We start from the raw sequence: 27,266 nt of genomic DNA, 5'->3' as shown, positions 1-27,266 counted from the left end.
GTCAGGGAGAGGCGAGAGCAGACGGAGTACTAGTTTCCAAGTTTATTATTCTTTTGATATACCGTCTATCAATAATTTTATCGAGATGGTTTACAATGATTAAAATGACATTAAAAAAAAGAGTATATAATTTCCACATACAACTAATAAAATTTGCAGTGGTGAGGGGTGTCACAGGACCAAAAAAAGATTAACAAGACAGGAGGGGAGAAACAAAAGGTGGTAAAAAAAATACATCGAGATTAAAAAAAAATTATATTAAAATGAAGGGGGGGGGGGGGGGGGGGTAGGGCAATACACTTGGGTAGGTCTCGATTTGAATGAAGTGTTTGGAGGGTAGAGCCTGAGCGAGATTATTATGGGAGACAGAGGCTCAAGTATTAAATGCATCCTCTGGGGCAAGGCAGCCAGACCCTGGAGGAAAGATCAGATTCACCGACGGAGCATCCAACTAGTGTTAAAATAATTTTGAGAAAAACTCCATTGGTTACCGGTTTATTATTGGGTACAATTTAAAATCTTGAAGATGTTCAACAGGGGATTTACGGGATTTTGCCTGATTATTTGGTCAAGAGTTTGGCATTTTACAGACCAAATAGATCGTTATTAGATGTATGAAAAAGGGAAGAAGTGAAATATGTCAGTACTATGAAGTCCAGTTTTTCTGTGACAGGTTCAATACTATTGAATGAGACATCTGGAGTAATAAAGACTCTGTAAAAATGTGTTTCAATTCAGGAAACTGCTTAAAACACATTTTTTTTGTTCAAGCTTTTGATACCTGAAACTCCTGTTAGCTGTGAGATATGGAATAAGATTCTGAACAAGAGAGAAATATTTAATTGGAATGGATAATTCTTTTGCTCTTATTCTGTGTTAACTTTCAAACTAAATAAAAACAAGGGGGGGAGGGGAAAACCTATCTCCCTCCTTTACTAACGCGTAGTGCGGGTTTTAGTGCCGGCAGCTTAAAAATGGCAGAGAAATACAGAAGTACTGGTAGGTGACTCAACACAAGATTCATGGTATGTGTCAAGGGAACCTGCACCTCAGACTTCCTTGCTGGGAAAGGTTCCAAATATGAAAGGTTTAGGGATCACAAAATTGATCCGGATAAGTACTGTGGCAGCTTGCTGAGAGTTGGTGGCACATTGTAAGAAAGGGAAGGATCCCACCTGGAATGAGAGGGCATAGGATGAAAAGAGGCGGTAGGCTCAGGAGTAATCTAAGGAAATACTTTTTACAGAAAGGGTGGTAGATGCGTGGAATCGGAAGAAGTGGTGGAGACAAAGACTGTGTGAATTCAAGAAAGCATGGGACAAGCACATGGGTTCTCTTGGGGAGAGCTGGAGATAGTGGATGCTGTGGATGGGCAGACTGGATGGGCCATTTGGTCTTTATCTGCCGTCATGTTTCTCGGTTTCATTCTATATCTTGGCATTCTTTAAATCAGTATTAACTCTAGGCCTATCGTACCTTTTGTAGCTGCTGCTTCTCCCTCATGTGAGTATCTTCTAGAATCTTCCTTTCGCTATGAGCCCTTCCAAGCTCAAGTCGGAGGGCCTCAATCTCCTCCTGTAGGCTGGCCAGCTGGTTCCCTCCCTGCTGGCTCTGCTGTTGCTGCTGTAGCTCCTTTTGCAATTTTTCCACTTCGGTGGTACGTGCCAAGATGGTCATGGACAGTTGCTCATTCAGGCTCTTATAGTCTTTGCTCTGTAAATGGAAGATAATTTTAAAAAAGGCAAATTTGCATATGTAGCAAAGCACACAGTGATCCCTGAAGAAATGCATGACAGACAAGAGTTCTCTTAGGTTTCTATGGCTGATATCATGATTGTTGCAGTTGTTCAGGTCTTCCCACATCTGAGACAGTGGCTTAAACATCCAGTGGCATAGTAAAAAAATGTGTGTGTGGGGGGACCACCTTGGGCGAAATCTTGATGGGGGTGCCAGCACATCTCCACCATCCCCCCCCCCCGCCATGCTTGCGCCTTCCCTGCCCCCAAACCTCTTTAAATCTTCGCCAGCCTGCTGCTCGTGTTGGGATGACTCCCTCTGAAATCACTTCCGGGTCGCGGGGCCAGGAAGTGATGATAGAGGGAAAGCCAACACCGGTGCTAGCAGCAGGCCAGAGAAGCTGTTCGCGCTGGCAAAGATTTAAAGAGGTACAGGGGTGTGAAAAAGGGCAAAAGTGTGGCAGGTGGGGTGGAACAGAAGGAGCAAGGGGGGGGGCAGAGAGGAGGATGCAGGAGGGGGCCCCCCCCCGAGTGCCTCCAACCCTCGCTATGCCACTTTAAACACCCTAATTTTATAAAAATGTTAAAAATTGTGCAAACAAATGTGGGAACACTCCCAATTTGTGTGTGGAATTTAAATGAATTATGAACCAATTAGCACCAGTAACTGGAAGCTCCACAGCTAATTACTGGGGCTCATTGAAAATTATTTTAGGCGTGGGAACCACATGTAAAATTTATTCACAGTTTCAAAAAGGGGACGACACCATAGAAGGGTCAGAGGTGGATTAGGGGGGTTTCATGCATTTTTACATGTGCAATTATAGAATAAAGGTGAAGGGGGCGGATCCGTGCCTAGAGGATTGCACAATATAAATTGGTATAAATGGCCACAGCGCAGCTCCTAGCACCAAGCTCTATTCTATCAGTGGTGCCTAACTTTGAGCATCATATACAGAACCGTGCTGAGCGCTACTTTATTCCCGGCGCCATTTTTTTTAGGTGCCATTTAACCCTTTCAGGACCATAAGGATCGTAGGCCAATTTTTGTGGTTTTGACGACATTTTTATGGTAAAAAGGGCTTGCAGATGCCAAAAAATTGATTTTTTTTGTGAAATATCATTATTTTTATTTAAAAAAATCACACTTCTGGCTTATGGACAGTGTGGCAAGTGAATCTTCTTGTCAATCTAGCAACGACGCTAATGAATGAATGTCGGAACCAGTTTGTTTACATAAAGGCAGTATCATATGGAATCCGTACATATCAAATTTAGAACTGTAGACTATCCCAATCAAAATTTATAGGATTTTAAAGTTATGGGACAAATATGTCCCTTGGTCTTGAAAGGGTTAAGCAGTGCCTATAGTAAGCACCCTGTTATAGAGGGAAGGGGAAGGGACTGGGACGTATACTGCCTTTTTGTAGTTACCCAACCACACTCAAAGTGGTTTACATATATACAGGTACTTATTTTGTACCTGGGGAAATGGAGGATTAAGTGATTTGCTCAGGGTTACAAGGAGCAGTGATAGGATTCGATCTTGCAACCTCATGGTGCTGAGGCCGCAGCTCTACCACTAGGCCGCTCGTACAATAAAGCACATAGCCAATAGCACACGTCCTTTAACACATGAATCCATGTAAAAGTCCATACATGAATCAAGGGCTCAACATATTTCAGTATAATGGCTGCCTCAAACCACTTAGTTTTAGGCATAATCAATGCCCGCTAAAACAGCACAGGGAGAAAGTAAATAAATATACCTTATTCTGGGCAGATTAACCCCCCCCCCAAAAAAAAATAAACAAGGGGGGGGGGGGTTAAGGAGAAGGGGGAGGGAAAAAGAGGATTCAGCAAATAGAAAGCAAGAAAGTTAAAATGTATATTAAAAAAAATCTTATCCAACAAACAGGGGTAGGCATTGATCCGCCCAGATACTGGCAGAGGTCAAAGGAACCATCTAAAAACATATAAAAATCTATTGTAAAATCCCAGAAAGCCATGTGGAGAAGTGGTTAAAAAAACCCTCAAAACATAGCATAAAAGTGGATTAACATCACTTAGGGCAGGGTAGGGAACTCCGGTCCTCGAGAGCTGTATTCCAGTCAGGTTTTCAGGATTTCCCCAATGAAATAAGCATGAGATCTATTTGCATGCACTGCTTTCAATGCATATTCATTGGGGAAATCCTGAAAACCCGATTGGAATACGGTTCTTGAGGACCGGAGTTCCCTATCCCTGACTTAGGGGTACTACATACTCCTGGGGGCCCAAGCATTAGTAGTAATGTATCACTAGACACTGTGAGAAAAACATCTCAGCAAATGAACAGAAGCCACAGGAGACTCACCAAAAAACACCTCCAAAACAATATACCTATGATCTCTGTATAGGCAGATATACTTCTCCCTCTGTATTCGCGGTACATAGCTTCCATAATGTATGAAATCCTTTCCGTACCAGAGCATTTACTTCAGGGGGTGTCAAAGTCCCTCCTCGAGGGCCGCAATCCAGTCGGGTTTTCAGGATTTCCCCAATGAATATGCATGCGATCTATTTGCATGCACTGCTTTCATTGTATGCTAATAGATCTCATGCATATTCATTGGAGAAATCCTGAAAGCCCGACTGGACTGCGGCCCTCGAGGAGGGACTTTGACACCCCTGATCTACTTGGTCCTTCGTCGTAAGACTCCGATCCAGAATTACTCCAACTCCAGATTCCATCCCTTCTATCTTGCTGGAACAGGTTGCCCGAGCTCTGTCTCTAGGCTAAAAGTCCACTTTTTCGAGGTTGATTTTAACTCCTAACTCCCATTCACTTATAAAGTAACCATGTCTGTCTGATCATTTTCTCATCCCTATTTATCCTGTTTAATTACATTGTAAGCTCTATTGAGCAGGGATTGTCTCTTACATGTTTAATGTACAGCGCTGCGTACATCTGGCAGCGCTATATGAAATAATAAGTGGTAGTAATAGTTACACTAGAATTCTATAATAGATTTTGGGCACTCGGATGCCCTTAAAGAATAGTCACTCACCACACAGCACCAGGGCATACGATTTTAGAATTATCCCTTTAGCTAGCAGTATCCAATGGTAACAGCAAAAGTTGGGTTTTTTTTGTTTTTTTTTTTGCTTTTTAAATCCAATTGTATTTTGTTAGAGCCATATGGAATTAGGAGCAGTGGGGTGGGGGGGGGGTGTCAAAATTTATCCAGACTAAGGGTGATACGGTATACTTTTAGCCATTTAGTGGGACTGCATAATTAGCCACCCTCATTTAAATCAGACAATGATGTAGTACGAGAGGGCGGACCGCCCCGGGCGCCGTCTTGGAGGGGGTGCCGGCACCTTTCTGCCCCCTCCCCCACCATGCTCATGCCCTCCCTTCCCTCTGTGCCTCTTTAAATCTTCGCCAGCGTGAGCAACCTCTCTGGCCTGCTGCTGGCGCTGGCCTGGCTCCCCTCTGAAATCACTTCCTGGTTGCGGGGACAGAAAGTGACATCAGCGGGAAAGCCAACTCCGGCATGAGCAGCAGGCCAGAGAAGCTGCTTGTGCTGGTGAAGATTTCAAGAGGTACAGGGAAGAAGGGAGGGCGCGAGTGTGGCATGAAAGGAGAGGGGGGCGCCTCCTACCCTCGCTATGCCACTGGGATCACATTGTTCAATGGTCCCACCTAAACAGGATCGAGCTGCTGAATATCAGAAATAAAGTTAAGTAGATAAAGGATCCATTTCTCTTTATTCAGTAGCTGCAGGTCTGAAAATTACCCCCTGTGATCCCCAAAGTATTTATTGTGCCTCATTTGATACAGAAGTCAAATTCTGTTAATGGGAACCTTCTTTAAAGTAGAATTTTTGGGCTTCTAACACATTTCTTAAGAAAAGAGATTACTGCAGCACAAGATTTTGTCATATACAGTTGTGATAAAGGGAAACTTAACAAGAAAGACATCTGTATGGCCTATGCAAACCAGTGAGAAATACATCTTTTTTATTGCAGGGAGACTGAAAGTACAGCTCCCCTGATAGCTCAGTGGCATAGAATAATATGTCTTGCTAGGTGAGACGTTTAATACAACATCTCCTGCTGTCAGGCTGTCTCCCTAGATATCATTGCTTATGATTTTATGGTGATAAACTGCATTTCTCCAAACCTCTTCCACATTTGCTGCAAGATGAACCTCTAAGATGTTCTCTCTCATTACCTAAGCTACACAAACAGGCCTCCACTCTATTTCCTTGCTCTGGCAGGTGGAGGGTCACTGCAAACACCATTTCAATTCACAATTGCAGCAAAAACCACCGTTGTCATTAAATCCGTTTCTCTCTATAGTGCATACAAATGGAAGGCAAATCACACAGTGAAAATCGAGTGGGGAGTGGGACAGTATCAGCCTCGAAAGACACCACATTTTATTAGTATAAACTCATATAAAATGCATATATATCAACGCGTAAATATAAAGTCCTAGGTCTTGATAACCCAATATCAACACATAAATGTCAAGTCCTCGCGGCTGTCATCTCTATCTACAATGACTAGGCTGAGCACTTGGCTCATCAAAACTCTTGAACAGCAACCCATGCACAAAAACCTGTGTTTCTCAGCGAATGGCCATATGAACGTACGCAAGTAAGGCTGGACTCAAATAGGGCACTGGTCTTTGAGCTAAGAGCCGCCGCGTGAGCGGACTTGCTGGGCACGATGGACCACTTACTAGTCTGACCCGGTTCATAGACAAAATCGCGCGAGACAACGGCGCGCCGACAACTGAGCGCAAGGTTGACAGCGCACCGAAGAAAAGCACTATTTTAAAGGGTTCCGACGGGGGGTGTTGGTGGGGAACCCCCCTATTTTACTTAACAGACATCGCGCTGGCGTTGTGGGGGGGTTTGGGGGGTTGTAACCCCCCTCATTATACTTGAAACCGAACTTTTTGCCTGTTTTTTAGGGAAAAAGTTCAGTTTTAAGTATAATGTGGGGGGTTACAACCCCCCAAACCCCCCACAACGCCAGCGCAATGTCTGTTAAGTAAAGTGGGGGGGGAGTTCCCCCCCACCCCCCGTCGGAGCCCATTAAAATAGTGCTTTTCTTTGGCGCGCCGTCAACCTTGTGCTCAGTTGTCGGCGCGCCATTGTCTCGCGCGATTTAGTCCCGTCACCGTCTGGGTTCATAGACAAAATCACCCCGTTGTCTCGCGCGATTTAGTCCCGTCACCATCTGACCCAGCAGCGGCAATTCTTATGAACCTCTGAGAACATAGGTGGATTATCTATTTGTTATAATAAAGCCTTCATCTTGGACATCCACCACCTCCACTGAGAGGTCATTCCACACACTCATCGCTTTTTCCATAAAGACTTATTTCCTTAGATTACTTTTGAGCTGACCCCCTTTCAACGTCATTTCAACCGCCCTTTCTGGAAACGTCAATCGCTCCTCCTAAACTTACTTGCTCCACTTCATCACTGACGCTGAAACCGTGGATTGAAGACAAAGTTTTATTTTATTTTTCTTTCCAGCTTATGATTTATCTTTAATCTTATCTATTGTTTTGCCTTTTGTCTTTGTTTTGTTCTATTTCTATCATTTAAATTTCTCCAGAATTCTACTGTTCAACGGCTCCCCCTTCTGCTTCTATTCCTTTCTCTCCTCTCTTCTACCTTCCAAAGTATTTAGATCAATGCTGTCTTGTTAAAATGTTTATTTTATTTTTCCTCTAACTCTACTTTTCACTTCTCTATTACCCTCCAGGTACTTTAGTTAGATTGTGAGCCTTCGGGACAGTAAGGGAATTTTTCAAGTACCTTTCTTATTTCTAATCTTAATGTATATTTTCTGTAAACCGCTTAGAACCTAACGGATGTAGCGGTATATAAGAAATAAATTACATTACATTACATTACATTTTATGCCCTCTCATCTCACAGCTTCATATTATGCCACGGAGATATTTAAAATGTCTCAATCATATCTCCTCTCTCGTCTTTACTACTACTAATATTATTTGTATGGCGTTACTAGAAGCACACAGCACAGCTTTGTACGTTAAACATGCAAGAGAGTCCCTGCTCGAGAGTGCGCATCTTTCTTCCAAAGTATACATATTGTTAGGGTTACCAGAGGTTCGGATTTCCCCAGACAGAGCCTTCTTTTGAGGACATGTCTGGGTGTCCAGATGGCTTTTCCGGACCCAGCACTTTGTCCAAGTTTTGAAAAGCTTCCGTCGGGATGGCCTCCGCGCACGCAGTGACGTCATGAGCGTGACATCATCTGCGCATGCCATCCTGACGCACAAACAGGTTAAGGGGTGGGGCTGGGGGCAGGATGTAGATGGAACTGGGTGGCGTGGCCATGGATCCAGATTTTCCTTTGGGAAAATCTGGTAACCCTACATATTGTGGTCTGGCTGTAAAATACAAATAAAACGTATAACTTACTTTATGATGAAGACCACTGACCATTTTAGTAGCTGCCCTCAATCTTGGCTATATCTTTTTGAAGGTGTGGTCTCCAGTACTGCACTCGGTACTTTAAATCAGTGGTAAATTAAGATGTGGCATAATCCCAGCTTTTTAGCATACCTTAATAACTAACCCCCTGAGTAAGCTGAAAACGTGCTTAAAGATAACTGGATTAGTCATTTGATGATATTTAATCAGTGGCGAAGTAGTAATGGTAGCAGGTGTCCCCCCTTCTCCCCCCCGCTCCTTCCACACACACCCACTCCACACTCGCGCTCTCCCTTCCCCCTGTACCTCTAAATCTTCACTAGTGCAAGTGGTATCCCCACAAGTTCCTCATATCAGCATTGGATTTCCCTCCAATGTCACTTCCTGGCCCTGTGACCTGGAAGCGATTCAGAAAGGAACCAGGCTAGCGCGAGCAACAGGCAGGAGTAATTGTTCGCAGTTGCAAAGATCTACAACAATACTGGGTGGGGGGGGGGAGGGATGGTGCGAGCATGGCAAATTTGGCGGGGTGGAGAGATGCCAGCGCACCCACTGACAGAGCGCCCAGGGCAGTCCGCCCTGCTCCCCCCCATTACTACCCAACTGAATTTAATCAACTTGAATCCTGCTGAATATTGGCCCCTGTATTTCCTATTGTCAAACACATTTCTGATCGTTTGGTTTTTACCTGCTCATCTATCTTTCTCTGCAGCTGGACCACCTTGTTCTCCATTCCGATGTTCAGCTTCTTCAGGTGCTCAGCAGACCGAGCTTCAATCTTGAGCTGCTTCAGCTCTCTCCTTGCTTTCATGCGCCTGAAGTAACATTGGACAACCACAGCGGCACTGCGGAAGAGGAGGAACCGGCGCCGAGCCATCCATCTCCGCAAGTGCTTCTGGAGGATGACAGCCTTGTGTTGCAGCAGAAGCTAGAAAAGAAAAAGGAATTAGCAAGAGGGGGTATTTGCGCAGAGTCGGGGACAACAATTACTTCAAATTAAACGAAAATATCTTGGTTGTAGTTTTCAACTCAGTCCTCAGGACACACCTAGTCAGGACATAAGCGATCAATATTAATGAGCCATTGCATGCAGATTTTATCTTCACACTGTGTTTATTATCTTATGCATATTCATTGTGGATATCCTGAAAACCCAACTGGCTGACCATGTCCTGGGGATTGGGATGAGAACCACAGCTGTAAAGTAATGAACCAACTACACAGGAATATCAGAAGAAAAGATAACAGTAAAATATAAATTAAAAAAATAAAGCCACACAAGTAAACTGGTTCAGTGGGAAAGTCAGATTACATTAAATGCCAAGTAACCGTTGGTTAATTTAATATAGTATTTCTTTATTATAGTAATATAGAGAAAAGGTCAATCTGCCTAATGAAGATACATTGAGATAGAAGATATTTTTTTGCCTGAACTGTTCTGTATTTCTCCTCAGGCTGCACTAAAGTAACTCCCAAATGCTATCACATCAATCACAATGTCTCTGGAAGGTAAGGCATGATCTAATAAAGCAGGACGAAGCTCTTTGCATTTTTCTTCAACAGCTTAAGTCAAAGGGTAGACCAACTATGGTCTGCGATGCTTTATTCCTGGCCCTCTCCTTGTCAGAAATTCTGCCCTGCTGGCTTAGTGCTACATTTGTTAAAATGTGTTATTCCACATGAATGCTTGTTCCTGCAGTTTTACATAGTGCAAAATCACATTAACATACCTTGGAGGGGGGGGAACAGTGGAGTGGCGGGGCAAGAACCAGGGAAACCGAGTTCAAATCCCATCGCAGCGCCTTATGGCCTTGGGTGCCCAAAGTCAGGTACTGTTAAGATTCACTCTAAGCACCAAGTCTATAAAGGTCGCCTAGCGCTAAGTAACCATCTTAAAATAGCAGCTTTGGACATGAAGACTTAACGTCTGTTAAAATCTGAAATAAATCCTTATGCCCACCTGTGATTGGGCTGAGCGGTCACCTCCCGTCACTTCATCACTCCCAGACTCCTGTGGTCTTCTTTCCTTCTTCCAGTTCTTCAACACAGGCTTCACTCACACCCTTCTGAAAACACCAGGCCACCGGGTCTTCTCTGGCCATCATTGACCCTCTGGGTCTTTGGGCAGCTTCTGATACCATTACCGGTCACCACCAGTCTCGCTGGTCCCTCACCTGTCACCTTTGGCCAACGCTCTCTGGGTCTACAAGCTGTTTCCTTCCTGGTCTTCTGACAGCTCCTGGTACCATTACTGGTCTCTCAGCCGATCACCACCAGCCCCCGCTGGTCCCTCCACCGGTCACTTGTCAGTCCCCATCAACTTATGACCTCAAACTCTTCTAGTAGCTTTCTTCTTTCTGTTCACTGGGTCACTTTGGGCCCACTGCCTGTCACTCAAATTACCAGCCTTTTAGATCCCCAGCAGTCCTAGACATTCTTCACCAGCCCCTCCACCAGTTGTCAAGATTGGGTACTCTCCAGTCACTCCAAGCTCTACCGAGTTCTCCAATTACTTCCCTGCTCCCAAACACACGCCTGAGGGCACTGCTCCCAGTCACTCAGTCGTCTTCTCCTGGACACACGTCCTCAGGGCACTGCTCCCAGTCATTCAGTCGTCTTCTCCTGGACACACGTCCTCAGGGCACTGCTCCCAGTCACTCCGCTGTCTTCTCTTGGACACACACTCTGAAGACTTAGTCACTCAGTCTCTCTCCACCAGGCCCTCTGCCGGTCGTCAAGCTTGAGCACTCTCTGGTCACGCCAAGCTCTACCAGACACGTCAGTCTAGGTCAGGCTTAGCGAGGGTTAGGCTGGAGGCAGCATTCCTCCCCTTGAGGGTTGACTAGCTCCCCAAAAGAGTTCTTGTTTTCTCCAGCTCTCTGCTCAGGAGCTGTTCTTTTCAGCACCCTTTTCCATTCAGGGTGAGTGGTCAGCTCCCAGGCACATTTGCAAGATCTCTATGCAAATGAGTTCCACACACTTCTCTCAGGCCCCCTCTGCTGGCTCATGACAGGAACGTCACCCTGTCACACCACTTGACTAATTAGTTTACACGTGCATTTGGTATCCGCACCCATATTTGGGCAACCTAGATAGAATCCAGGAGTTAACTCTCTATTGCCTCATGCACAAACTTAGATTGTAAACTCTCTGAGTACAGAAAAATATCTACTGTATCTGAGTGTACACTGCTTCAATAGTTTTCCAGTTTGCAAGCAGTATATGAGAAATCAAATAAGCAACTTCTGAAAAAGTGCATTAATGTGGAAAAATGTATGCCAGTCCTAAGTCTCAGACATTAGAATTCTGCCAGCCCTACAACCCAGTCAGGGCTCTGAAAAAGTTTGTTTTAAGCACTGAAGTAGAGAAAAAAAGAAGAAGCTGCCTTATCCCACGTCTCACTGAAATACTAAAGAGAATTTGGAAAGGATAGTACACAGTACCTCATGATAACTTCTCCTGGTAAACATGCCTCTTGTAAAGGCCTGGATTGTGAGGGCTGCTTTGCGGATCGTCTGGTAGATCCGATGGACCCGTACCATGCGGTATTGTTTCTGGAAGATTATGGCAGCTCTTGTCTTCCGCAGAAAGTCGGCCAATCTGAGAAAAATTAGCAAAACAATGACATGTCACCGTCGGTAAAATGAAACCGAAAAAGGAAAAGGACATTCAGTTATTAATTGGGTAGTTGCTTATAAAACCAATCAAGAATATTCAGAAATTATTTAAAGCACACCACCAGTTAGAGGAAAAGATGCTTTCAGTTCCCATTAAGATTGTGTAACCATTTTACTGGAGTAGTCAACTTGATTATCCAGTTTTCTAGAGTGTTTCTGACATGGTCTGTTAGCTGAAGCCTTTGTTTACCAAGGTTCTTATTTTAGAAGCACAATCGTGATTTAGTCATTTAAATCCTGCCACATCTGCTAAAGGGGTGTAGTTTAGGCAGCAGGAGGGCAATGTGAAAATGAATCCTCGTCAAATCCCATGGGTAAATTGGCAGGGAAGGGACTGGGATTCATTGTTGAATATTTGTAGCATTGAGCGCTTCAATATCTGTGGTCTCAATTCCCCACATAGGTGCTGCAGGGCCAAACCTTTACATGTCTATACATCAGGGTGCTCCCATTGATTGCTATTGATATTTGCATTTCTCATACATGAAGACAGACACGGTACTACTCAAAAGGGTCCAGAGAAGAGTGACTAAAATGGTTAAGGGGCTGGAGGAGTTGCCGTACAGTGAGAGATTGGAGAAACTGGGCCTCTTCTCCCTTGAAAAGAGGAGACTGAGAGGGGACATGATCGAAACATTCAAGATACTGAAGGGAATAGACTTAGTAGATAAAACCAGGTTGTTCACCCTCTCCAAGGTAGGAAGAACGAGAGGGCACTCTCTAAAGTTAAAAGGGGATAGATTCCGTACAAACGTAAGGAAGTTCTTTTTAACCCAGAGAGTGGTGGAAAACTGGAATGCTCTTCTGGAGTCTGTTATAGGGGAAAACACCCTCCAGGGATTCAAGACAAGGTTGGACAAGTTCCTGCTGAACCAGAACATACGCAGGTAAGGCTAGACTCAGGGCACTGGTCTTGACCTAAGGGCCGCCGCGTGAGCGGACTGCTGGACACAATGGGCCACTGGTCTGCCCCAGCAGCGGCAATTCTTATGTTCTTATGAGGCCTTCCGCTGTATGTAGCTGCAACAGCCACATCTATGCCAGCATGCGTCTTAGAAAGGGATCTATGTTGCGAGATCCTTTTCCAAAATGCATGCAAAATTATAGACACTCCAACTTAGGCATCCCGATTCTGGTTTGTGCAACCTTTCTAAAATGCTGCCAAAATCTACTAAAATTATTTCAAATCATAAGCAATGATACAATACCATCTATCTGTATGCAAAATTTCTACACGATTTTTTTGTTCTAGAAGACACATTCCATTAGACAAACAATTTCAATAAATTGAATTTAAGGAGTTAAATATCCTTAGCGTTTAATACACACTAAAATTGTTAGTATGTGCTAAATTGGTTAGCACCCATTTATAAATTACTCCCTTAACACACACTATCTAATACTCAAAGTTTGGGAAACAAGGTTCTGAATCTAGAAGCTGGGATGGAAGAGGCCAAGTTGGATTTAGTGGCGATCACGGAGACGTGGACCACGGAGAACCATGACTGGGATATAGTTATACCGGGCTATAAACGAGTGGCATTAAATGTTAAAGATCATATTAAAGCCACACAATTGCAGAACCTGCAGGGTAAGGAAGAGACACCGCGGGTCAACCAGGAAAAAGGAATGGAAAAAACTATTTACATTGGTGCGATATACAGGCCTCCTTTACAGACAGAAGAAGTGGACAGAGATTTAATAGCAGATATTCAGAAAATAGCTGTAAAAAGGGAAAAAGTATTATTTATAGGCAATTTGAACATGCCATAGGTTGATTTGTAATCCTTATCGCGGGGTCTTCTGAAGATCCTGGATTCTGTACAAGGAGAACTGTTCCAGCAGTTGGTAATGGAACCCACGCGGGATGGGATCATACTGGACTTAGTGCTTACGAACGAGGAAAGCATTTCTGGTATTACAGTGGATGTTCCATCTAGTATCCAGTGATCACCGCACGGCATGGTTTAATATTAAGTCACAGCTCAAACAGGTTTCAATACAACTCAAGCGTTGTGTATACTTTCTTCTTGCAGGAAAAGGTCTCAGATCTCCTGCGCTTTCAATGAGTAAGCATTGAGGTAGCAGTTGCAGGCCAGGCGCCATTTTGAAAGTCATGCTGTAGCCAAATGCATTTTCAGATAAGGACCCCCAAGGAAACCATGTAAATTTGGCGAAACGGGATCCGTCGGGCATAATAATATTAAATTGAATCACTGCACTAGCGCACTTTACATTATAAAGATAAGTGCAATTTCTATATATATTTATTCACATATTTATTTATTGATATGGAATGAACAACATATAACGTTTATAATTATTGCAGAGGATTTTGGTCAATAAATGATAACCTGACCTGCAACTGCTACCTCAGTGAATACTCATTGAAAGCACAGGAGATCTTAGCACTTTTCCTCGAAAGAAGAAAGTATACACAATACTTGAGTTGTATTGAAACCTGTTTGAATGTGACATCAACATGTGAGGCTTCTTCCATTTGTTTATTTGTAGTATAGTTTAATATTAACAGCTGTAGAAAAGGCTCATTCAAAAGTAAAGGTTCTAGACTTAAAAAAACCCCACAACAACTAAAAGAAAAATATTGCCACAAATAACTGCGCATGCACACGTCAAAGTTGGATGGATGAAGAAGGAACCACAATATGGCTTGACGAGATTTGAAATAGATGACCAGGTATTACTTTGAAAAAAAAAAATCCCGTCATTGCTTGTTTGGGACGTGTTTAAAGCCCATATATCTGAAGATATCAAATAGAAGGTAAAGTCTCTTCAGACTACTCTGGCATTTATAACAGGAGATCTTACATCTGTTTTACAACTGCTAAATGTTTTGTTTGAAAAAAAAAAAACCTTTCAAGGGTCGTGTGCGAAAGATGTGGCATGAATGGATGTCCTCTGGTAAAACACGCTTGACAAAAGCTGAAAATCTGATAAAACCAGACTTTGAACTGATTGCAAAGTGGGTCAGAGATGCCTGGGAAGACATTCCAGATGATATGGTTCAACATGCTTTCAAAAAATGTGGTATAAGCAATGCCATGGATAGCAGTGAAGCCCATGTGCTGTATGACAGCAACAGCAGCAGTCATAATGATTATGACATTAAGAGTGACAATGTGTATGCTGATGACATCACAGAAGTTGACTTCCACTGTACGGGAATTCTGATGATGAGGAATCCTGTTTTGAAGGAGTTTACTGATGAATAAAAGCTACACTTTTGAAGTTAAATGTGTTAAAACTTGGGGATGGGGGTAAGGAACAGGGCGATTATGGTGGGAGTGACTGTGTGTATAAACATATATTGTTTAAACTGCTGTTATTGTAAATGTTTTGTGGTTTTGCGCTAATAAAAATATTTAAATTAAAAAAAAATTGTGTTAAAACTTATGGCAAAGATGTCTAGTCTTTGTAGACTCTCTCACCAGGATCACCCAAATTTCTAATCTCGGTTTATAGTCACATCGGTTTATTTATTTATTCAATTTTCTATGCCGTTCTCCCAGGGGAGCTCAGAACAGTTTACATGAATTTATTTAGGTACTCAAGCATTTTCCCCGTCTGTCCTGGTGGGCTCACAATCTATCTAATGTATCTGGGGGGATTAAGTGACTTGTCCAGGGTCACAAGGAGCAGTGTGGGTTTGAACCCACAACTTCAGGGTGGTGAGGCTGTAGCTTTAACCACTGTGTCACACTCTCCCCATACCATACGATACGATTTCTTATACATCACAAATTTCGATGAGGATTCAATGCAGTTTATAATAAGATTCCTAGGTACCCAATGAAGTTACAGCAAGATCCTATACATCAGTGTTCTTCAACCGCCAGTCTGCGGACTGCTGCCAGTCCGCAGAAATTTCCTGCTGTACCGCAGCCGGAACGTGCCTCAGGCCTGAGGAGATCAGTGCACGAAGCTGCGGGCGGCAGCGGCTCCTACACGCATCCTGTGCCTGAACCGGCAGCTTTCTTTCCAACGTTACAACGTCAGAGGAAAAGCTCCTGGAAGATGCGTGAGGAGCCGCCGTATGTGGCTTTGTGCACTGATCTCCTCAGGCCCGAGGCACATTCTGGTCACGGACCGGCAGTGAGGAAGAGGGAGTCAGCCGCAGGCAGTGAGGAAGAGGGAGCCGACTGCGAGCAGCATAAAAATGGCCAGGTGGGAGCGCTGGTATGTTTCTTGCAGAGGAAGAGGAAGACAAGAGAGATAGCTAGCTGTCTCAAGGCTTTGTTTGTAAATAAGAGAGGGCAGGACACCCAGCCTTACCCAACTGCTGTGATGAAGGGATGGCACAAGGAGGGAGGGAGACAACAAAGGTAGGGGGAATGATTTTATTTTCAATTTAGTGATTGAATTGTGTCAATTTTGAGAATTTTCAACTGCTGTCTATATTTGCACTGTTCAAGAAGAAATGTATTTGTTTCTTTTTCTCCGAGGTTGTACTGCATGCAGTCTTAAATCTTAGGGTTTCGTCTGAATATATTAGTAATGTTACTTTGTGGTCCTGTATTTGCATAGGGGTAATTTGTTCTGGTAAGAATGAATGTTGAGAAGCATACAGTGTGCTTTGTGTAGTTTAATTTTGTGGTTAACCATTATGTGTTGTTAATAAGATTATATTGTGTGTATATATGAAAAATGAATGGAAAAAATAGTGTTACAATTAGTACTATTATGGGGCGGGGTCTAGGGCAGAGATGGGCGGGGTCTGGGCCACGACTTAGCACAGTGCTCGTCAACTGCCGGTCCGCGGACTGGTGCCGGTCCACAAAATAATTCTTTTATTTCCGCCGGTCCATAGGTGTAAAAAGGTTGAAGAACACAGCCATACATTAAAAGGATGTCTCATAAGGTTATGAAGAAAAGAGATATGTCTAACAATCTCCTGAAATGATAGTAAGTGGAGGGTGGTCTCACATAGAATGGTAGGCTATTCCAAATTTTTGGGCCTTGAAATTCAAAGGAGGATTCAAATAACTTATTCCTGTGGACTAGTTGAGGTGAGGAAAAGGTAAGTTTAAAGCGCTGGGTTGTGCTTAAGGTGTAGAAGGTACTTATGACCTTGAAGTCAGATAGTGACCTTTTAGAGTTCTCTCCAAATATGGCCTAACAAAACAGTGTTGAACTGAATCCTTTTTATCATTGGCAACCAGTGCATTTCTTCCAGTAGCGCAGCGGTCTAGCCCTCTCAAATTACATTACATTACATTACATTACATTACATCAGGGACTTCTATTCCGCCTATACCTTGCAGTTCAAGGTGGATTACAAAAGAGCTAACTGGACATTTCCAGTGAAGTTACAACAGTTGTTTTTTTTTTTTTTGTTACAAGGGAGGAGAGGTACCTGGATTAATTCCGGAAGAACTTGCAAATTGGATATTAAATTGACTTACACCAATATTTAAATATATAATATAAATATAAATAAAATATATAAAAAAAACTGCTTTGATTGTAACCACAGAAAGGCAGTATATGATCACATCATCTCCCTTCCCTTTACCCCCCATCAAATAGCAGGTGGACAGGCTTTCAATACATACGTACATTTTGCCCCTTATAGTTTTCAGAGAAACAACAAGGTTATTACTGTATTTATCTTTGAAAATTCAAGCACAGTACGAGCACTGCCCTTCACCCACCTAGCTTGCAACTGTTTGAAATGTGTCTTATAAGATGATTCTATAAAGATTGTTAATTCTGAGGAGAAAATAAGTGAAAAAATTCCATGTAAGCTTCAGGCTAATTAATATTTGTGGTCTGTCCAAGAAACAGTATTTCATTAATGTAAACCAGTGGTTCCCAAACCTGTCCTGGGGGACCCCCATCCAGTCAGGTTTTCAAGATATCCCTAATGAATATGCATGAGAGAGATTTGCATATAATGGAAGTGACAGGTATGCAAATCTCTCTCATGCATATTCATTAGGGATATCTTGAAAACCTGACTGGCTGGGGGTCCTCCAGGACAGGTTTGGGAACCACTGATGTAAACTAAGGAACAGAAAAGGAATTTTATTTTTTTTATAACCACGCTTTTCACCTTTTTCCTTTTTAACCTGTAGTATTGTAAGATCTGTGGCCTGTACCGAGAGGTAATGCTATAAATAAGAGGTCGGGTAGCTGTTGGTACAAAAGCAAGGTGATAAAGCTTCGTTTTTCATTTGCTACACTGAGACGGTGCAGATTGGACTTTAGGATATTTATGGCATTCCAGCTAAAGATATAGTGTTTAAATGCAGAAACCTCCAAATTGGTTTTTAAGGCTGCAACTGCGCTTTGTGGCTGACAGCACATTTCTAGACTTCCCTGAAGCTGGTTAAGTTAAAACTAAACTCTGGCAAAACAAAGTTTTTTTGTGGCACCCACTAGTAATATTTCTTCTGAACCTTCTATTAGTATAAATTCAACTCGGCATATAATTCATCCAACGATTAAAATTTTGGGAGTTATTCTAGACCAGCATCTTATAAAGCACGCTCAGATAAGATGCTGTAGTGTGTAAATGCCACTTCACGTTATGGAAATTGTGAACAATTAGATCTTATTTTGAATTTACTGCTTTTAGATTACTGGTCCCCGCAGTTAAGGGAGGGAGGGAAGGCGCGCGGTCACCAATCGCGCGCAGCCCCCTCCCTTCCTCCCTATGGCCAAATCTATCATCTCCCTCCCTCCCTCCTCCTTACCTTCGCAGCGCTTTAGTAAAGAAACTTACTGAAGCCGGCGAAGCCTGCCTGCCTGCAGTCGCGTGTGTGTGGGTGGAAGCTTCTCCTCCGACGCAACTTCCGGTTGCGTCAGAGGAGGAGCTTCTACCCACACACACGCGACTGCAGGCACAGGCAGGCAGTCTCCGCTGGCTTCAGTAAGTTTCTTTACTAATGCACCGTGAAGGTAAGGGGGAGGGAGATTTTCGGGCCGCTTAAGGTGGCGAGAGGGAAGGGTGGATTCGGTGGAGACGGGGAGGTGAAGGGGACGGCGCGGTGAAGGGGACGGTGGTCCGGTGATGGGGTCAGATTTTTCCCCGTGTCATTCTCTGGTTGTGAGATCAAATCCCAGTGCTGCATCTTGTGACCCTGGGCAAGTCACTTAATCCTCCAGAGCCCAATGCTTTGAATGTCAGCTTTGAAATGCCAAAGCCACAAAAAGGCAGTATACAAGTCCCCTTTCCCACATCAGCCTCTTCTCTTTGGTTTGTGCATTCTACAACTTCTTGTAACTTTCTACATTCTGTCCATACCTGTTTCCACTAGAGCTGGTTCCAGCATGCATAAGCAGATGGTATGCTCTACTCTACACAACAGGGGTTTGCCACACCAAAGGGAGTTCAGGCCCATACGATGAGTCAGTTTGATACCCACCTGCGAGCCAGATGTCTTCGCGTGTACCTCTGGATGACTACGGCAGCCTGTCTCATCCTTCTGTACTTCACTCTCTGCAGCCAACCACGCACTGTTTTTTGTATCATAATGGTGGCAGCACGGAACTTGTCTGCTCGCAGCTTCTCCAAGTATGCTACCTGCCCCGCCCGGAAAAAGATCTTGGTACGTCCAAACTGGAACTTGTCAGGATCCTTTTTGGTTAAGAGAGTAAAAGAAAAAAAAAAAAAGTCAGTAATAAAAGACAAATCAGTTGCCACAGTCTTCATATAGAGCGTTAGATAAGTATGGTTAATATAATGGCGATTTAAGTATTTTATCTTGAGTTGTGAGTAGGGATCAATCTAACCAATTCGCCACATACTTGAAACTGGAATTGACATATCACGGTTAGGATGTGTGAAGTTCTGGCGTTATTATAGAAAAGGATCTGCTAACGCAGAATTTTTTCTAAATTAGATGGAGTGCTCATGTATTTAGCCTGCATGTGCAGTAGGAGCAGCCACTGCACAGATACACGTGGAAACAGTGACTGACGGAAACTTACCAACTTATTCATGTTAATTTGGTATTTCACAGCTTACATTTGTATGCCTGCCATTTCACAGACCTACATAAATACATGTCAATAACTGCAAAAAGAGGCCACAATCTTTTTTTTTCCTATTTGGATTAGGATATAAGTAGAACAGGGAAAGTACAGAGCCTAGCTATTGATGTAATGATATGCATGAGATAGATTTGCATCTCAAGGAGGGGGAGGGTACCCACTCAGATACAAGTGCAGTAAGGAACGATCCTGACAAGGCAAGTCGAAACTCCGATTCTAAGTCCAAAGTAAGTGCCCCCATTGCAAACAATTCTCTAGGAGTCACACTACCCCAGGTGGGAAACTCCCCACAGGGACTTAGCAATCACGGGGTATGGAGGGCTATGTATGTTAATGCACACAGTTTAGGCAATAAGATTCTAGAATTAGAGACCGAAATAATGAATGCCGACCTTGACGTGGTGGCAATATCCGAAACTTGGTTCACAGACTCTCATGGGTGGGATATGGCTATACCGGGATACAACTTATTTTGTCAGGACAGATGGCCACCAGGATGGTCTCAGGGCTCAAGGATCTATTGTACGAGGAAAGGCTGAAAAATTTGCGGCTGTACTCACTCGAGGAACGTAGGGAGAAAGGAGACATGATCGAGACGTTTAAGTATATTACTGGCCGTATCGAGATGGAAGAAGAGATACTCTTTCTCAAAGGACCCTCAGCCACAAGAGGGCATCTGCTCAAACTCAGGGGCGGGAAATTTCATGGCGAAACCAGGAAATATTTCTTCACCAAGAGAGTGGTTGATCCTTGGAACGAGCTCCCAGTGCAGGTGATCGAGGCAAACAGCGTGCAAGAATTTAAGAGCAAATGGGATGCCCATGTGGGATCCCTTAGAGCAGGGGTGCCCAACGCGTCGATCGCGATCGACCGGTAGCTCAGGAAGGCAACGTGAGTCGATCGCAGAGTCCATCCCGGGCTCTGTGATAGACTCGTGTCGCCGTCACGATCTATCGGGTCTATCAGCCTTCCTCTCCCCGACGTCAAAGACGCCGACGCCGGGCATTAGGCTGTTTTTGTCATTTCGGGGGGGGGGGGGCGTGGTGGCATGGCGGCGGCAGCAGCAACAGCCTGAAAAAGAAATCATCCTGGCCCGGGACGGTGTCATACTCCGGAACTTCTACCTCTTCCAGCAGCCCTCTCCCTTCTACCTGCTTCCGGCCACACCCCCTGCTCCGCGGCTCTCTTCGGCAACTCAGCAGCAGCGATCGACACAAGCTTCTGACGTCGGGGCCTACCCTCTGCGAGTCCCTCTTGTTTCAACTTCCTTTTTCCACAAAGGCGGGACTCGTAGAGGGAAGGCCTCGATGTTAGCAGCTTGTCTTGATCACCGCTGCTGACGAGTTGCTTAAGAGAGCCGCGAAGCAGGGGGGTTTTGCCAGGTGCAGGTAGAAGGGAGAGGGCCAGATGCAGGACTCGTGGGTGAGGGAGCAGAAGAGAGAGAGAGAAAGAGAGAGGGGAGGGAAACAAAAGGAAATATTTCATACTGGGCTGGGCCGGAGTGGAGGGAGGGTGGAAAGATTCTGGCTACAGGGTGCATTAACAAAGGAAAAGGGAGGAAAGCTGAAAATGGAGATAGTGACACAAAGAAGAGAAAGAGTAAGCAGGACCTACTGAATAAGGATAGAGATACAGAGGGGACACAAAGAGGAGGTGAAATAGAGACATAGAAGAAATGCTGAAAAAGTGTGGGGGGGGGGAGATAAAGACATTGAAAGGGCAAATGGTGAACATGGGGTAAAGACAAGGACAGAGACAAATGAAGATTCTGAAAAAGTGGTGAGATAGGGATATAGGTGAGATGGACACAAAGAAGGGTGATGCTGGAAAATAGGTGGAATGGTAATTCTGACAGACACAGAAGGGAAATGCTGGATCAAGGAGAGATGGGGCTCAGGCTGGATGGAATGAGGAGAAATGCCTTGTTGGCCCGGAACATCCTCTCCTACGTCAGAATTGACATCAGGGAGCGGAATGCTGGTCAGCGCGACGCTTCTGCAGGGAAAGCTTGGGACGGCAGTGGCTTGGGGGCTGTTCCCCGATGGCGGCTGCAGCAAACCAAGTGGCTTGGGGGAGGGCATGGAGAAAGAAAAAGGGGGCAGACAGGGAGACAGAAAGAAGGGGGAACAGGGAGACAGAAAGAAAAAGTTGGGGGAGAGAATGAGGTCTGGAGGAGAGGAAACATACAGGAGGCTGAAAGAAAGGAAGAAAGATTGGATGCACAGTCAGAAGAAGAAAGTGCAACCAGAGACTCATGAAATCACCAAACAGCAAAGGTAGGAAAAATTATTTTATTTTCAATTTAGTGATCAAAATGTGTCGGATTTGAGAATTTATATCTGCTGTCTATATTTTGCACTATGGCTCCCTTTTACTAAACCGCAATAGCGTTTTTTAGCGCAGGGAGCCTATGAGCACTGAGAGCAGCACGAGGCATTCAGCGTAACTCCCTGTGCTAAAACCTACTATTGTGGTTTAGTAAAAAGAGAGGGGGTGTATTTGTCTATTTTTGTATTTTGTACTGAGGTGACATTGCATAGAGTCATCTGCCGTGACCTCTTTGAAAAAACCCGGAATATGAATAATTAACATTTTCTCTGTCTTTCAGTGTGCTTTGTGTTTTTTTTAAATTTTATTGTTGGTAGATCATTTTGACTTAGTCATTATAAAAGTAGCTCGCAAGCCCATAAAGTGTGGGCACCCCTGCCTTAGAGGCTTAAGCCAAGGGAACCTGCCACCAGCTGTGGGATCCCTAGGATAGTAGACTTGGGGGTGGGTCAGTAGAGTGGGCAGACCTGATGGGCTATGGCCCTTATCTGCCGTCATCTTCTATGTTTCTATGTATGCAAATCCATCTTATATATATTCATTGTGGATAGCCTGAAAACCTGACCTGGCTCCGGCTCTCGAGGACCAGAATTGCCTACCTCTGGTCTAGGCATCTGGATGGCTTTTCAAAACCCGGCACTTTGTCCATGTTTTGAAAAGCTTCTGGCTCGGGACCGCGTTGGGTGAGCCTGGGAGGCGGGGAGGGGGGCGGGCAAGGCCATGGGTTTGGATTTTACGATTGTAAAATTTGGTAACTCTATGCCTTCATTAAGGGAGTGCAACCCTTATTTCCTCCTGTTAACACTTTAAACCAGGGGTAGGGAACTCCGGTCCTCGAGAGCCATATTCCAGTCAGGTTTTCAGGATTTCCCCAATGAATATGCATGAGATCTATTTGCATGCACAGCTTTCAGTGCATATTCATTGGGGAAATCCTGAAAACCCGACTGGAATACAGCTCTTGAGAACCGGAGTTCCCTACCCCTGCTTTAAACAAACCTATACATGGAAGGAAGCAGCTGTAAATTGGGTTTTACATGTACAGTATATGTGATATTCCAACCAAAAGTTCATAAAAACACAAACTGCAAACAAGAAAACATAAAATGTGAGCATGTGTTTTTTTGGTGGAGTAATTTTTAGAGGGGAAGTGTGCATATATTTTCCCTTGGAAACTGGAATAGCATATGTGTATACTTATTATGCATATTAAATAGCCCACCACAAAATTACCACATAAGATTAACATATAGGCATGAACTAGGCTCAGGAACATGTCAATGTGTTCTTTTTCACAGGGATATGTAGCCTAAGGTTACCAGATTTTCCTGATGTCCTCTTTTTGAGGACTCCATCAGGCATCCGGGTGGATTTTTTTAATTTGCCACTTTTGTTCGGTTTTCACCATTTCGGGGAGTAGTGGCGGCGGCAGCAGCCTGAAAAAGAGACCCTGGCTGGGGTGGGCGTCATGCTTCTGAGCTCCTATCTCTTCTGGCAATCTTCCCATCTGGCCCTCTCCCTTCTACCTGCACCCCCTGCCCCGCGGCCCTCTTTGGCAACTTGTCAGCGTGGCGATCAAGACAGGCTGCCGATGTTGGGGCCTTCCCTCTGCGAGTCCTGACTACTTTGTTTCAACTTCCTGTTTCCGCAAAGGCAGGACTCGCAGAGGGAAGGCCCAGACATCAGCAGCCTGTCTTGATCGCCACCAAGTCACCAAAGAGGGCCATGGGGCAGGGGGTGGAGCTAGGCACAGGTGGAAGGGAGAGGGCCAGATGCAGGACTCTTGTGTGAGAGAGGAGAACGAGAGAGAGAGAAGAGAAGAGCAAGCACCACAAATGAGTAGCAGGTGTGGAAAAAAAGAGAAAATATTGTAAATATGAGGAGAGTTATTTGGACTTTGGCTTCATATCAACAAATGTTAACAGAGAAGAAAGACTGCAATGTGTAGTAAGTTTGAAAATTTTGGAGCCAGACTGTATGATTCCAAGTAAACTGAAGTGTCATTTAGAAACTAATCATTCACACTATTAATAAAACTCACAACTTTTTTACCAGAAAATTAAAAGGTGGCAGAATCGCCTACATGCTCTCATGTTGCTGGAAATGTTGCTCTCGTGTTGCTAGAAATGAAAAAGACTTTTTTTTAATATCCGGGGAGCATATATACATTTCCTGCCACATTGAGTTCATATTTTAGTGCTCAACTCTTTTTGACGCCTGATCGTACAGTTGGCGGTCTGAACCAGCTCTGCTCTGGGGGTAAGGGATTTCTCCCACTCATCTAGAGCTCGGGGGTTGCCACTGTGGATGGGTTGTTTTTTTTGTTTTTTTCCCTTCATCTTCTCTTCTTGGAGGGCTGGGGTCTCTAAAGAACAAGGGTCTTGGCAAGATTTAGTTGTAGTTTGGATGTGTTGCTGACATGGGGGGGGGAGAAGACATTTGAGGGTTCCCCTCACTTTTTTTTCTTTCTTTCCCGGGGAAGGAGGGGTGTATTGTAGTTGATTTGGTGTGAAATTTGATGAAATTACTATTGTCTATTATGGTCCTGTTAATGTTTCTGCTCTGTACACTGACACGATCACCTTGTTGTAATTTTTTATCATCAAAAAAAATTGTTTGCACTTAAAAGAATTAAAAGGATAGCAAGGTACATTTCCTCAACAATGCTCTACTAGCCTCATACAAGGTTGTATATAGAGTTGCTAAGTGTAAAAACCCCCATACCATTGCAGAATAACTGATTCTACCTGCTGCTATAGATATGGTGAACATTATGATTTGCGAATCTGCGGGGAAAGTACTTTTAAATGCACCATTATCTAATAATACTATCAGTCTGAGAATTCAGCATATGTTAGAAGACCTCAATGACCAACTGATTGAAAAACTAAAAGAAAGGGAATTTGGCTTGCAGTTGGATGAGACTATGGATAATAAGGATGCACATTTGATTTGTTATGTACGTTTTGTAGATGAAAATCTACTGTAGGGGCATTCAATTTTCAAAAGGGCGACTATGATAAAATGAGGAAAATGGTTAAAAAGAAGCTAAAAGGATCAGCTGAAAACCAGGCGTGGATATTATTTAAAAATACCATCGTGGGAGCCCAGACCAGATGTATGCCACATATCAGCAAAGGTGGAAAGAAGAGGAAACAAGAGCCGGCATGGTTAAAATGTGAAATAAAAGAGGCTATTAGAACTAAAAAAAAAAAATCCTTTAAAGAATGGAAAAAGGATCCGAATGAAAAAAATAAGAAGAAACACAAGCACTGGCAAGTTAGATGCAAAGCATTGATAAAGACAACTAAGAAAGAATATGAAGAGAAACTTGCAAAAGAGGCAAAAACTCATAACAATTTTTTTACGTACCTCAGAAGCAGAAAACCTGTGCGAGAGCCTATGGGACCGTTAGATGATCAAGGAGCAAAAGAGGAGCTAAGGGAGGATAAGGCCATAACAGAAATACTGATGAATTATTTGCTTCGGTCTTTTCGGAAGAAGATATAAGAGAACTACCTGAACTGGAAATGGTTTTCAAGGGTGATGATGCAGAGGAACTGAAAGAAATCTTGGTGAATCTGGAAGAAGTACTAAGCCAAATCGACAAGTTAAAAAGTGATAAATCACCAGGACCAGATGGTATATATCCCAGGGTACTAAAAGAACTCAAACATGAAATTGCTGATCTGCTGTTAGTGATCTGTAACCTGTTGCTAAAATCATCTGTAGTACCTGAAGATTGGAGGGTGGCCAATGTTATGCCAATTTTTAAAAAGGGTTCCAGAGGAGATCCGGGAAATTACAGACTGTTAAGTCTCACTTTGGTGCCGGGCAAAATGGTAGAAACAATTATAAAAAATAAAATTGTGGAACACGTAGACAAACATGATTTAATGAGACATAGTCAGCATGGGTTCAGCCGAGGGAGATCTTGCCTCACAAATTTGCTTGACTTCTTTGAAGGTGTGAATAAACATGTGGATAAAGGTGAGCCGGTTGATAGAGTGTATCTAGATTTTCAGAAAGCTTTTGATAAAGTTCCTCACGAGAGGCTCCTGAGAAAATTAAAGTGTCATGGGATAGGTGGCGAAGTTCAGTTGTGGATTAGGAATTGGGTATCGGATAAAAAACAGAGAGTAGGGTTAAATGGTCATTTTTCTCAATGGAGGAGAGTTAACAGTAGAGTGCCGAAGGTTTGTACTGGGACCGGTGCTATTTAAACTTATTAATAAATGATCTGGGAAATTGGAACGACGAGTGAGGTGATTAAATTTGCAGATGACACTAAACCGTTCAAATTTCTTAAAACGCATGCAGGCGGACCTTAGGAAATTGGAAGACTGGGCATCCAAATGGCAGATGAAATTTAATGTGGACAAATGCAAAGTGATGCACATTGGGAAGAATAATCTGAATAATCCTACTGGATGCTAGGGTCCACCTTGGGGATTAGCGCCCAAGAAAAGGATTTGGGTATCATCATAGACAATACGATGAAACCTTCCGCCCAATGTGTGGTGGCGGCTAAAAAAGTAAACAGGATGCTGGGAATTATTAAAAAAGGGATGGTTAACAAGAATAAGAATGTTATAATGCCCCTGTATCGTTCCATGGTGCGACCTCATCTGGAGTATTGTGTTCAATTCTGGTCTCCTTATCTCAAGAAAGATATAGTGGCGCTAGATGAAAATGGGATGGAACTCTTCTTGTATGAGGAAAGACTAAAACGGTTAGGGCTCTTCAGCTTGGAAAAGAGATGGCTGAGGAGGAGATATGATTGAAGTCTACAAAATCCTGAGTGGAATAGAATAGGTACAAGTGGATAGATTTTTCACTCCATCAAAAATTACAAAGACTAGGGGACACTAGATGAAGTTACAGGGAAATACTTTTAAAACCAATTGGAGGAAATTTTTTTTCACTCAGAGAATAGTTAAGCCTTGGAATGTGTTGCCAGAGGATGTGGTAAGAGCGGATAGTGTAGCTGGTTTTAAGAAAGGTTTGGACAAGTTCCTGGAGGAAAAGTCCATAGTCTGTTA

The 27,266-nt window shown here is 43.6% G+C and overlaps 1 protein-coding gene across 2 annotated transcripts in view; it reads right to left on the bottom strand.

The window, feature by feature from the left end:
• MYO5B (myosin VB) overlaps positions 1–27,266 on the bottom strand; it is a 690,137-nt gene that overhangs the window by 110,580 nt on the left and 552,291 nt on the right. For both annotated transcript variants that reach the window (XM_033934618.1, XM_033934625.1), the window contains exons 19-22: positions 19,269–19,480; positions 11,647–11,803; positions 8,892–9,131; positions 1,477–1,713 (exon numbers count right to left, since the gene is read on the bottom strand). In XM_033934618.1, the coding sequence (XP_033790509.1) occupies positions 1,477–1,713; positions 8,892–9,131; positions 11,647–11,803; positions 19,269–19,480 (846 nt within the window). The remainder of the gene's footprint in view (positions 1–1,476; positions 1,714–8,891; positions 9,132–11,646; positions 11,804–19,268; positions 19,481–27,266) is intronic.

This window comes from Geotrypetes seraphini, chromosome 1 (assembly GCF_902459505.1).
Source record: "Geotrypetes seraphini chromosome 1, aGeoSer1.1, whole genome shotgun sequence".
NCBI lineage: Eukaryota > Metazoa > Chordata > Amphibia > Gymnophiona > Dermophiidae > Geotrypetes > Geotrypetes seraphini.
Note: the sequence above shows the minus strand (reverse complement) of the source record. Positions and strands in the feature narration are given on the sequence as shown.